Source organism: Sarcophilus harrisii, chromosome 1 (assembly GCF_902635505.1).
Source record: "Sarcophilus harrisii chromosome 1, mSarHar1.11, whole genome shotgun sequence".
Taxonomy (NCBI): Eukaryota; Metazoa; Chordata; class Mammalia; order Dasyuromorphia; family Dasyuridae; genus Sarcophilus; species Sarcophilus harrisii.
Window position 1 is genome coordinate 557,932,382 of NC_045426.1, and position 12,892 is coordinate 557,945,273.

Sequence of the window (12,892 nt, forward strand, 5' to 3'; positions counted from 1 at the left end):
TGACCTATTTATATTGATTATTTATAATCTTTCGCATTTATAGACCTGTCTTTGTTCATCTTATCTTAAACACTGCGCCTAGCTCAAGGTGTATTTGCACAAACATTGACTTGAATAATAAACTGGACATTGTATTGCACCCATCACAAAAGCAGATATGAGTGTTAAGACACTGATCTGGATCCAAAAGCACTACCAAATATAACCCATCAAATTTCACAGTTTCACAATATGTGAAATCTGTTATACTAGAAAATAATCTTTACAGGATGCCCATCACCCCTTCTCTCTCTCCTCATCCCCTTCTATCCTTTCTCCGCCCCCCCAAAAGTGAATGAGGCCTCCCTCTTCTCTGCTGAGGGAATTGGATGCAATTCATGTATTTATTAGCCCAAGGATGATATACATCAGATTGCGTGTGAGTGCACGCTTGTGCAGGAATATACCGGCGCGCTCTCGTGGGAGTATGTGGACGTGTGTGTAGACGTGTGTGTGCGTGCTGTGTGCTTGCTGGAGCTCGGGGCTGCATACTGAGCTCAGCTGTTGAGTTGTGAAGAAAGGGAGGGGGTAGACCAGTGCGTGTGTGTTCGGGGAGGGAGGCGGGGAGGGAAAGAGGGAAATGACCCTCCAGGATTAATAGAGCTTGTTTGGCTTTTTTCCTTCCTTTCTTTTTCTGTAGAAACTCCCCTGCAATATTAAAATGTTAAGGTGGAGAAAGGATTTTTCGATGAGCGAATTTCTGGTGAATATTGGGGAGGAGGACAGAAAGTGAGGTTGGGGAAAGAGGAAGAATGAAGAGGCAGGTTAAAAAAAAGGGGGGGGGGATCAAGAAATAGTGAACTGAGAGCGCAAGGACTCCCCAGCTAAGGGGGTGTGTGTGAGGGGGGTGGCCACGGAGCCCACGCCTAGCACAATGACGGGGAGAAGATGGAGAGAGTGAAAATGGAAGATGTGAATAGTGGTGGTAGTAGTGTGGATATTTTCACCGTGAAAAGGAGAGGTTTCGTTCGGCTTGCACATTAACGAGAGATATCTGGATAATTCCAGCTTCTGATGACTATAAATGGCGATTCTCTTCCAAGGTGCCTATATAAAAAAAAAAAAAAAAAAATCATTCCGTGTCATCCCCCACGTCAGGCCTGCTCGTGGGCGTGAGGCTGTACTTCCTCCGCCCCCTCCTAACGGAGTGAACCATTCCCAGCTCTCTCTCTCTCTCCCTGTGTCTCTCTCACTCTCTCTCTCTCTCTCTCCATCTCTCTCCTCCCTCTGCCTCCCCTCTCTACAAAGTAGTCTTCTGCTGCTGCTGGAACTTGTTGGCAATGCCTATTTTTCAGCTTTCCCCCGCGTTCTCCAAACTAACTATTTAAAGATCTGCAGTCGCAAATGGTTTTACTAAATGTAGGATGGGACTTAAGTTGAACGGCAGATACATTTCACTGATCCTCGCTGTGCAAATAGGTAAGTGGACGGCAAAATGATGTTTCGACTTTTATGCACCCAGAACCCGATTAGTGTTTGTAAGACATCGCCTGTCTAAATAACTTAATCGGACTGGTTTGAAGGGTGCAGAGGTGACAGGTAGCTCCTATTCGGATGATTGCATTAGGGTTTTCTTGCAGAGCTGGTAAAATCCAGAAGGGACAAATTGGTCATCGGTTTGCTCCTTAGGTACTCTCTGTACTCTTCCCTTTTGCCTAAGTGAATAGGATACCTTGGCTTGACTAAAATTTTTGTATGGGGTTGATTGCTTTTCTTTCTTTCTTTCTTTCTTTTTTTTAATCTCGTAATCTATATTTGCTTCTGTATCTAGACTCTTAAGGTATGTCATGGATGCTGGCGGAATGGCTTTGATTCCCCAGCATACGAAAAGGCACGTTTTGACGGGACAATCGGGTAAGAAAGGGAAGAAAAGCGAAGGAGAGACAGAATTGAAAAGTTTGTGTGCCTGAAAGCAAAGATATGTGGGGTTCCAGCTGCTGCATATAGAACTTTGTCATGCCCTCCTTCCCCGCCCCCATCTCCCAGCTGCAGTGTTTGCCCAGGGAACCACATTAGGTGCACGGTTTATTTATCCTTGCTGCAGTATTTGCACAGTGCTGTATGGGGAGGGGGTGTTAAAATAATAGATAAGTTCACAGACTGAAACAGAAAAGGAGCACCATTCGATATATTAAAAATATTATATGCAAAGCATGTATGCATTTAGAAATACAATTTACCTTTGAACATACTTTTGATAAAAATTGGATTAGTTGCATATGGTTTCTCCAAACATATTTATGTGTATTCTAATTATTTGTGAGAGAAGAGTTTAAGGTGCGTGAGTTTCTACAGTACCCTCTTGTTTAAGGAGGTCAGATGTCTTTGTTCACCATTTTGTGTCAAGGAATGTTTCTCCGTAGTTACACTTGTCAAACATTTTGGTATCCAGAATGAAGAAAATACTATAGAAAGATTAAATGAAATTACTGACTGTGCTGCTTAGCTCAACCATTAATTAAATTTGATTTAACGTGAGAGGAAAGCAAGTTACTAATAGACTTAGAAATAGGTTAAAAAAAAAAAAAAACCTCTTCAAACGGGTTTTCTGCAGACGGAAGGATTCGTTGCCTCAGATCTTTGCAGTCTGTAGCATTCTTTGCAGACAGATCTTTGCAGTATAGGGAGGAGGTTGATGAAGAGAGTTAAGAGAGTAGGGTTTAAGGCGGGGAACAGGAAAGCTACACATGATAAATAGCATTTTGTCTTCCAGAGAAATCTGAAGAAGACGATGGTTTCATGCAATTTGTAAAGGAAGACACAGTGTTTTCAGACGGATGTTTTAAAGTGCTTGAAATGATCTCCTATTACTAAGCCATTTTCTCATAAAGCTTTTTGAGATTTGAGAATGGACGAATTCCAGAGGGGTGTGTGTGTGTGTGTGTGTGTGTGTGTGTGTGTGTGTGTCCCTGTGAGTTAGGTCAATTTCTTCTAAGAATCTTGATGTTTTAAAATTCTGCCATTCTTTCATATATCTATAATAATGAGCTTTTCTAATTGTGAGAAAATTTGTTGAAGGTGGAAATAAATGCATTGGGCAGCCCCCAGTTAGACCCATGGATTTTCAGAGCATGAGAAGGCAATTGGTATTGAGTTAGTTTTTATCATATAAAGGTGATTTTATATCTGTTTCCTGTGTCCCCAAAAAGATCATGGTTTCTTTCTGTTTTTAAATCTTGTGGGGAAAGACTGTTGTAAATGAACAAGGCTAGGGTTAAAATTGGATGGCGATTTGCACCATGCTCTTCAAGTGCATTAAGAACTACTCAGAAATGACCATATATTGGAGTCGGAATTGAAGTTTTTAGGCTATTATTTGATCCTAAATGTATCTTTAACCTTAATAGATCCTTGTTCTTTATTAATTTGTGGTTGGGAGCTCTCTGGAATCTTTGACATTTGACAAGAAAAGTGGGAATGAAGTGGGAGGGAAAAGACAGAGGGGAGGAGGTTGGGAAATAAGGAGAGAGAGGGATTAAGAATGAAAAATCTTGGAATGAATAAAGAGATGAATGAAGTTGTTGGGTTTTTTTTTTTAAGAATCAAAAAAGACAGAGGGCATATGGTTTAAATACAAGGAAGCATATTTTGCTTGAGAAGATCCAATTAGAGGTTCAATTAAGAAGAGTCCATTGATCTGTTCTAATATGGGCTTTCTAATTTTCTTATGCTCAAAGAGTCTCTTTTTAGAGTAACATATTAAAATGAGTTTTCAGTTTCAAAAACAAAGAAAAGAAAATATAGAGAATTATCTTTAGGCTTCTTATTTTAACTAGATATCAACATGTGTATTCTTGTGGGTCTTTTCCTGCAGCAACTCTGAATAGTGTAATAAGTCCCTTCCTCTCCCCCTCCCCCAAGTTTCCTTTCTTTTGTAACTTTACTTTTGAAAGAAGGGAAGGTATCAGTATGAAGAGAAAAGAAAGAATATTTTATTTCATTTCTACTATAGCTTTTCATTTCGTGGCATTTTCTGCTCTGATGAATTTTTGGGTGATTCGTGACATTTTTGCTGAGTCCTATTTAAAACCTAGGCCCCAGTTTGCTGTCTCTCTCTCTCTCTCTCTCTCTCTCTCTCTCTCTCTCTCTCTCTCTCTCTCTCCCCCTCTCCCTCTCCCTCTCCCTCTCCCTCTCCCTCTCCCTCTCCCTCTCCCTCTCTCTCTCTCTTCAAGAGGTCAGGGCTATTTCTCCCTGAGTGTCACAATCTCTTCCCAGTAGTATGAATGAATTCTTAGGCTGAATTAGACAACCAGCCCCAGGCTGGACAGTTCCTTGTCAGATATCCTCAGGCGGTGCTAGTCCAGCAGGTGCTGTTGCCGTCGGTTTGGTTTGTCATTCCTCTATTTAGGCCCAGTGCTAAGAGAGAGAGAAAGAGAGTTATTCCGGAGCAAGAAACAGGGTTCTTCAATGAGGGAAACAGAGATATCTTGGAAAGTCCCTCTGAGAAAGGTGGGGTAAAGTAACGAGTTCAGAACCCGAAGAGGCATAGACAGAATCAAGACTGAAGCCCTAAGCTTGGTACCTCCGAGTCTGCCCTAAAAGGTGATTTTACTTGTGGCCAGCAAAATTAAGGCTCTCACCTCCATTTCACCTCTGTCTCTTTTAAATCCACCATACCTTCTGGCCAGAAGGCCATACTGATGCAGCAGACGCTGTGGCGGGAATAGATGCGGTATCCCTGGGACTCTGGTTTTTTTCTGTTGTCCAGAATCAAAGCGTATTAAATAACAGTCAGTTCGCTTTCAGTTTGCAATGGTGGTGACCACCGGGAAATGCTTTTAAAAGTCAGAGACTTGAAGTACTTGGGATCATTAATTGTAATTTGCCTCCCTGAGATCTAATAGTCATCCAAAGTGAGAAGAAGAAACCTCCTTTCTCTTCCTCTACGGATTCCTCCCCTTTCCTCCCTTCACACAGAAATTCCCCCTCCCCCCGATTTTTCTGGAGAGGGAAAGAGCTTAAGATATATCATCAGCTGCTCTCTCTCCACTCGGCTTTGCGGGGATTTTCCAACCCCAGACACATCCACCCCCAAACAACGCACACCAAGATGCTAAAAAGCTCCAATAGTCTCTCGCCTCCGAGTTGCGGACCCTTCCTGCCTCTTCTTTGAGTGATTTTGGAACTGTGTGCATAGACTGGAGAAAAGCGAAGGGGGAGACACGTTGCATCCCTTTGTAGCCAGGTTTTTCTGAGCTCAAATGGGATTGCCGGAGGCGCCAAGGATCCCTGGGAGAGGAAGCTGTCACAGCCCTATGTTAGGATTGTAGAAATAGGCAGATTTTTGTTTTTCCGGGGTGAGAGTAGGGAATGGCTAGAAATGAAATCCTTTCCGCAGCACTACATAGAGGTGAGATGAGGTAAACCAGTTCTCCTCCCCTTTCTTCCACATGACCGCATCGTTAGCCTCAGTGGACTTGACACCGGGGAGACCCAAGGAGATACGCATACAAAGGCTGTGAGTCCAAAGCCCCCAGCGACCTCTCCTTACAAGTCTTAAACTCTCCAATAAAGATCGCCCCTTCAACCCCAAAACGCATAAGCACGCACGCGCGCTGACACAGGCTTCATTGCAGAAAATATTTTTATATTAAAAATGTGTTTACATTTCTGATGGAAACCTACTAGGGGCATGAAAATTTGAAATTTTATTTTCTCCTGAACATATTCTAACATTCAGCTCTTTCTATACCTATCTCTTAAGACTTCTGAGATGATATACTACAGTCCCCTCTTTTTATAGATAGAGCTGAAGTGATTTGTCCAAGGTCACACGGCTAGTTAGTAGTTGGTTAGGATTTGAATGAATCCAGACTTTACTCTAGTGATGGTGTTTTTACTTCAAATCCAGTGAACGATGGGTGAGTGAGCTATCTTTCCATCCCCCACTCACCTCCCCCTCCACCACACACACACACACACACACACACACACACACACACACACATGCACGCACCATCCCACATTGTTTCAAAGAAAAATTTTAAACCATGTCGCCAATACTTTTGGTAAACCCTTTCCTCTGTATTGGGTGTGTCATATACTAATGCATATTTAGTTGGGCAGAAATTATCCTTTAAGCTAGGACCTTGGGTTCGTGAGGACTTTACAAGTAGAGTAATGTAACCTAATATCCCCGACATTACATTGTGCAAAGGAGTAATTTGTAAGGGAGAGATGAATTGGAGGCTGAGAGTCCTTTCCATATATTCGTATCATTTCATCTGTCTCTCCCCAATCCCCACTAATAGCTTATCCATTTGCAGTCTTTGGAGACCCCTCTCCCGGGCTCCAGAAACAAAAATTAACAAAATGTTATAGTGGGTTAACTGTAAAAGTACCGGTTTGCTTTTTTTGGGGGGGGGCGGGGAAGAAGAGGCAGACAGGAAGCGAGATTTGGGGGAGGAAGGGTCTACGAAAGAAAAATTCCTTTCCCTCCCTCCCTCGTTTCCTTACATTCCCCACCCTAGCCCCAAATCTGAATAATCCTGGTGGCTTGGTGCCTGTCTGGGTTTTCAAATCTGTCATTCTCAACACACGTTTCTCATTTAAAATTAATCTGATCTGGTGGCTGGAATGCTAATGGGAGCGGGCTGTACTGGTGAGTTGGAGGGAGAAGAAAGCCTGGGACCTTTCTTTCTCTGGCACTTGAGGCAGCGACTGCAGCTGAAAGACCCTGTCCAGACGTAAGGCTCTGAGTTTGGCACCTTGGATTTGGGGCATACCTCTGAGGGTTCCGGGGCCCCTGCTTCTGCAGTGCGGGATTTGATTGTGCTGGCAGCTGATCTCCGCCTCTGAGGTGCTGATATGTGTCCCCCTCCCTTCCCCTCCTCCCCCGCAGCGTACCTGGTGCAATCGGTGAGAGCTGCAGGGAAGTGCGATGCGGTCTTTAAGGGGTTTTCCGACTGTTTGCTCAAGCTGGGCGACAGCATGGCCAACTACCCGCAGGGCCTGGACGACAAGACAAACATCAAAACCGTCTGCGCGTAAGTTTCCCTGCTTTTGTGTTTCTTTACTTTCAAAACACTGCACACAACTTTGAAAACTCTGCTTCTCACTCCACTCACCCATCCTCTCTGCTACTACAAAAGTCATTTCTTTCCTTCCTTGCTCATCTTCCTCTTATTTTCTTCCTTGTTCTTTCTCAACCTTCTTCCTCGTCTTCCCCCATTCTCTCTGTCTCTGTCTGTGTCCGTCCATCTGTCGGTCCGTCTGCCTCTGTCTCTATCTCTCTGTCTGTCTCTTTCTCTCTCTCTCTCTCTGTCTCTGTCTCTTTCTCCTCCCTCCTCGTTTCCCTCCTCTCTCCTTTTTTTTCTTCTTCCCTCCCCTTCCCTCCCCTTCCCTCCCCTTCCTTTTCTTTCTTAAAAAAAAAATGTGAGCCATACTTTACAGAGGAACCACGCTCGACAATCCAAGTGATTATTGCCAAACCTTTGAAGTTTCAGCCTGTGATTGTAGTACCCTGCACTCGGAGGGTCATTAGAAGAGGGAATCCGATTTCTCTCTCTTTTGATTCACTATCCCCCTCAGGGAATCTGTAAATTATCTGAATCTCCGAATTGGGGGGAGGGTGTATTCAAGCTAAAAGGTGGGCTTGAATTCAGGAGTATGCGTGAAGATGAGGGATGGGGGTGCTCTATCAGGATGTCTGTTGCTATGTAAAGAGTGAGAAATTTCATGTTTACTATCTAGCTATAGCTGCGTCTGCTCAGTATCTCTGTTGTTTAGCTGCTTAAGGCCATGTTTAAAAAAAATAGCCATTTAAATTTTACAGTCGTAGCCAAAGGAATTCTTAATGCCATGGAGAGAAAAAGAGGAAATACTCTGATATTCCCACCTCTTTGGGGATCTGTTGTTGGTAAATAGTCTCCATTTTTCCCTGTTTAGCTTCGTTTTGTATTACAATAACGGCCGTAGGCTTGCTAAAAAGAGGAGGGAGTGGGGGAAGGGGATGCAGAGACTGATTGAGAAAAAATCTTGAACTTGATAGAGATTTTCTCCAGAAATAGAGATTAGAGGAACCAGATTATTGGATTTACTTTAGCTTCCCGCTTTTTTCTCTCCAGCAGTCCTACCAAGGTTTAGAACCTGGAGTGCTGAATGAGGGCTTTTCTTTATAAAGTAACTGCGGTTCCTGAGATAATCAAGTGTGGCACCTGCTGTAGCTTTTTCCTTTGCCTCGGACAGCATTCGAAACAAATTGAGGAATTGCGCTTTTCTGCCGGATCGGGTTAGAAAGAAGGTGCTCTATATCTCTTCGCTTCCCCCTCCCCCTGCATTTTTAAAGAGGGAATTTTCCATGCACCCGTCAAGGCTCCTGCCCTTTCACATACAGCCTAGCGGTGGAATCGGACAGCTACAAAAGATCACAATAATCTGAGAAATTTCTTCCATTCTATAAAATCAAATCCTGTCCCTCTCTGTCCCCCACCTTCTCTATCAGCTCAACCCTCGCCTACGATTCTTTTTTTTTTTTAACTAATAAACCAGGTTTCTGTCTTTTCGAAATATCCCTAGTGCCGATAGAGACCCAATACATTAGTTCCAAAAGCTAAAAAGAAAGGGGCGCAAACGTTAGACTTCTTCCGTACATGCACACATCTCTCTCCAAACATATAATGGTAGATAAGGGTCTATCTATAGCTTTATCGACAAGTATCTAAATATAGAGAGCAGCCCAAATCCTCTGTTATTTTCAAGGATCTCGATGATTTGCCAGGCTGCTGAATTATTCAGCAGGACAGCAACCTCCTTAGTTATTTCGTGAAACGGAGAAATGAACACTGTCGTGTTATCCTGAGGTCCAACACCTTGTTTGGGATCCTAAATACAAATCAGTTAAAGAAGATGTAGTTTCTTTCAATGGATGGTTGAGCTCCACTTGGTTCCAATATCTCTTCTTCTCTCCTTCCCTCCTCCCTCCCTCCCAGCCTCTCTTTATCTCTCTCTCTGTCTCTCTGTCTCTCTCTCTTTCTCTCTCTCTCTCTCTCTCTCTCTCTCTCTCTCTCTCTCTCTCTCTCTCTCTCTCTCTCTCTCTCTCTCTCTCTCTCTCTCTCTCTCTCTCTCTCTCTCTCTCTCTCTCTCTTTCTCTCGTTCTCATTTCTACCTACATCTCACCCAGGGTCCCTACCTACTCCTCCACAGACTCAATCCCTCATGCCCTCCTCTCCCCATCAACATCAATAAAACAAGATGGGGAGAAGTTGTAATAGTCCTATGGGAGGCGCAATTACTGCAGAAACACCGTAGGAGGTACAGGCTTGGCCTTCTGGCATCTCAATATTTTATTTCTTGTAAATTGAGAAATCAAAAAAGTTCAGATTGAAGCCCATTTCCATCCCCCACTACCAAGCATGGAGTGCTCATAAATTAGGGATTAGAGCATACATATTGGAATCCAGACTTCTCACACAAATAGAGAACATTTCATATATATGCATATGTGCACACACAAATATATATATATATACATATCGTATATATACATATATATAAAAATATGCTGTATATATCTTTTAATGAGGGAGGGGCTATTTTATGATGGTGGAATGAAAATACAGACAGCAATTTGATACATTAAAGGCAAGTTGGCTGTCAGACCCCTAGAGTTAAAGAGATGGAAGTGACCCAGGTCCTAAAGGAGACAGTCCTTCAGTAATCGATCACGGGTTGGGATTATATTTAGTTCCGAGATCTATTTTTGGTTTTCAAAGGAAAGGGGGAAAAAAACGAAAAAGGATAGACTTGATTGGGGGGGGGGGAGGAGGGGAGAGAAGTGGTTTATGAATTCATGAAAGGTATCCAGGAAGGACAGGTGAAGGGTAAAGTGAAAGCCCTCTAAAGACCTACACTGCCTGTGTCCCAAGAGAACCCAGTCCTGGTAACTAGCGGTTTCTAAACCTGAAAGGACATAATCGCTTCTGATTATCAGTTTTGGGGTCCTTTTCTAAAATCTGTGGGAAGCTGGGGAAATGACCTGCATTATTCCCCGTTTCCATAAGTAGGGTATACTCTGGTTCAAGGCACACACGAACGGAAGGGTTGAGGAGCAATAAGTCCAGAAATATAACAAGGCTGAGGAGCAAAGGTGGGGGACAGCCGAAGGGGAGAAGGAGGAAAACAAAATCTAAGAAAATAACAAGGAGGCATAGAAATCCAGAGAGGAAAAATGAAGTAATAAAGGAGAGGCAGGGAGAGAGGTGGGAAAGAAGGTAAGGGGACAGAAAAGGATAAACTGCAAAGAGGAAAGGGTGGAGGGAAGGAGAGAGAAAAGAAGGAAAGGGGAAAAAAGGAGTTCGAAATGGGGGCGGGGATGATCGATGAAGATAAGAAAGAGAAAAGAAAGGGAGACAAAGAAAAAAGGAGAAGGAAGGACAAAGGGAAGGAGAGAGAAACAGAAGGAAAGAGAGAGCGAGAGAACAGCAAGGACAACGAAATACAAAAAGAGGCAGAGGGAATTGAGGGGGAGGAGAGAAAAAAAAAAAAAAAAAACCATGGGAGAGAGAAGAGCACAGAACAGGCAAGAGAGGCTGTGAGCTACACATCTTGCGAGTTAAGAGGCATTAATAGGAGCCAGCTTGCAGGGCTTAGCAATGTTTTCCTTGCTTTCCCCAAGGAAGACTAGCAATCTGTTTGCCGAGGCCACGGTGCCAGCGCCTCGCGATTGGTTTGGTCCTGACCTGCCCTACGCTGCATTCTTTGATAGACACAGCCCAGAATTGAGTGGAGCTGGGTAGGGTGGAGTAACCACCGCGCTTGCGACAAAGAAAAGAAGATGCTGTGACTATCGTGACAGTCCCAGGAGTCACGACTTCTTTGTGCTTTTGCAACTAGACTGCGGAAGGTGGGAGTTAGAGAGGCGAGAGGGTGAGGGACGCGGTGTTTCAAGAGCAAACTAGGTCTGGGTGAATGAATGGACCGCTCCCAAATGTGAGTTTCCTAAAGGCAATGCGGAGTTTGGGGGGAAACAGCAGTGAAGATTGCAGGGGCCTGCTGTGGGGAGAGAAAAATTTGACTGCGAGCTTGACCCGAGGCTCAGTGACTGGGGATTGGGGTTGGAACGGTTAAGCTATTGAGCAGCCGCCGGGGGTGGGGAGCTGGGTGGTAGCAGTGGGCTCACCTCAAGGTATTGAAAGTGAACGTTCTCCCCTGCTTTGTTGTGCTTTGTTCCTCGCCAGATACTGGGAGGATTTCCACAGCTGCACCGTCACAGCCCTTACGGATTGCCAGGAAGGGGCGAAAGATATGTGGGATAAACTGAGAAAAGAATCCAAAAACCTCAATATCCAAGGCAGCTTATTTGAACTATGCGGAAACAGCAATGGGTCGGCTCCTTCGCTCCTGCTCCCGACCTTCCCTTTGCTCTTGGCGTCTCTCTCTGCAGCTTTAGCAGCCTGGCTTTCCTTCTAAGGGAGGGGCTCCAGGCGCCCCCGGCAGACACACACTCACTTCATATTACTGGATTTATAGAGGAAGTATTCATCCGTTTTTTGGGGACGTTGTGATTCTCTGTGATGCTGAAAACATTCATATAGGATTGTGGGGAAAAAACACCACGTTATTTTCTTTTTTTTCCTCCTTGTGTTTTATTTGCCAAATGTTACCAAACAATGAGCAACAACAGCCAAACCGGACCTCAGCTTTATTAAGTCTTCAAACGGAAATACAAAAACGCAAGCCCCACTCCCCTGCTTTTTTGTTGTTGTTATTGTTTTCTTTTCTTTCTTTCTTCCTTTCTTTTTTTTTTTCCAAAAGAATCTCAGGAACGGCCCTTGGCCGCCTAATATATTAATCATGATAATACATAAGAAATAATGGGCTCCTCTTAATAGGAAAGAAAATATGGAGAGAAGGCCACGGGGAATGAATTCAAGATCGATGTCAACGTGCGAAGCATCTAGTGAATAATTCACAGTCTCTATCGCATCTTTCTTCCACAAAATCTTGTTTTTATCATTTCCACTGCGAATTTCTCCTTTAAAAAAAGAAAAAGGACAATTTGTTGTTTTTTTTTAAATGATGGGGGAGTGGGGAGAGGGGAAGAGATGTATCAAATGACCACAGGAACCGAATGCTGCTAAGGTTGCTGGGAGATTAGCTTTACCTGCTGTTGTCAATGCATCTTTCCAAGTTCACTGCCTTTATTTTCCCCACCTCTCTTGTTTTACATGTTACACATACAGTAAACCTGAATATCCAACGGTATAGATCACGAAGGGGGCTTAAATGTTATCCTAAAATACAGTATAACGATTTTGACATAAAGAGCCTTGATTTAAAAAAAATAAGAGAGATGTAATTTTAAAAAAAAAGTTTATTATAAATTAAATTCAGCAAAAAAGATTTGCTACAAAGTATAGAGAAGAAGTATAAAATAAAAATTATTGTTTGAAATGAGGGTGTCATTTGTTTCCTATATCATGCCTACTTTCTTTGCACTGATTTCTACAATTAAAAAGAAAGGATTTAGGAGGAGAGGATCATAACTGGGAAACTACAGTTTACTTACTGTCTAAAGCAGAGAGGCGAATATTTTTTTTTTAAAAAAACTGTCTATTCAACAACCTTCAGTTTAAAAAAATCATACAGTTCCTAAAAAGAGATGCTATGACCTGTTGACTCAGTAGGGTCAAATGCTTCCTTGTGAATTATTCAATTAAGGAGGAAAAAAAAACACTCTTGCTTTTTAGGAGTTTGGTTTTTTAAAAAAATCAAAGAAACAACATTAACAGGGGAGGCTACAGGAAAGCTATTTTTTTCTGGATGTAAGAAGGGGAGAAATAGCCCCACAAAGACTAGAGTATAGAGCTTGTGTTTTCCCCCTCTCATCAGCCTCTAATACTATTGGTTAAAA

At 43.1% G+C, this 12,892-nt stretch overlaps 1 protein-coding gene across 1 annotated transcript; it reads left to right on the top strand.

The window, feature by feature from the left end:
- The first annotated feature begins 1,193 nt into the window (after window positions 1–1,193).
- NRN1 (neuritin 1) lies at window positions 1,194–12,460 on the top strand. Its single transcript, XM_031946903.1, has 3 exons — window positions 1,194–1,458; window positions 6,881–7,025; window positions 11,217–12,460. The coding sequence occupies exons 1-3, from the start codon at window positions 1,404–1,406 to the stop codon at window positions 11,446–11,448; spliced, it is 432 nt and encodes a 143-aa protein (XP_031802763.1). The 5' UTR covers window positions 1,194–1,403; the 3' UTR covers window positions 11,449–12,460.
- The last annotated feature ends 432 nt before the right edge of the window (window positions 12,461–12,892 follow it).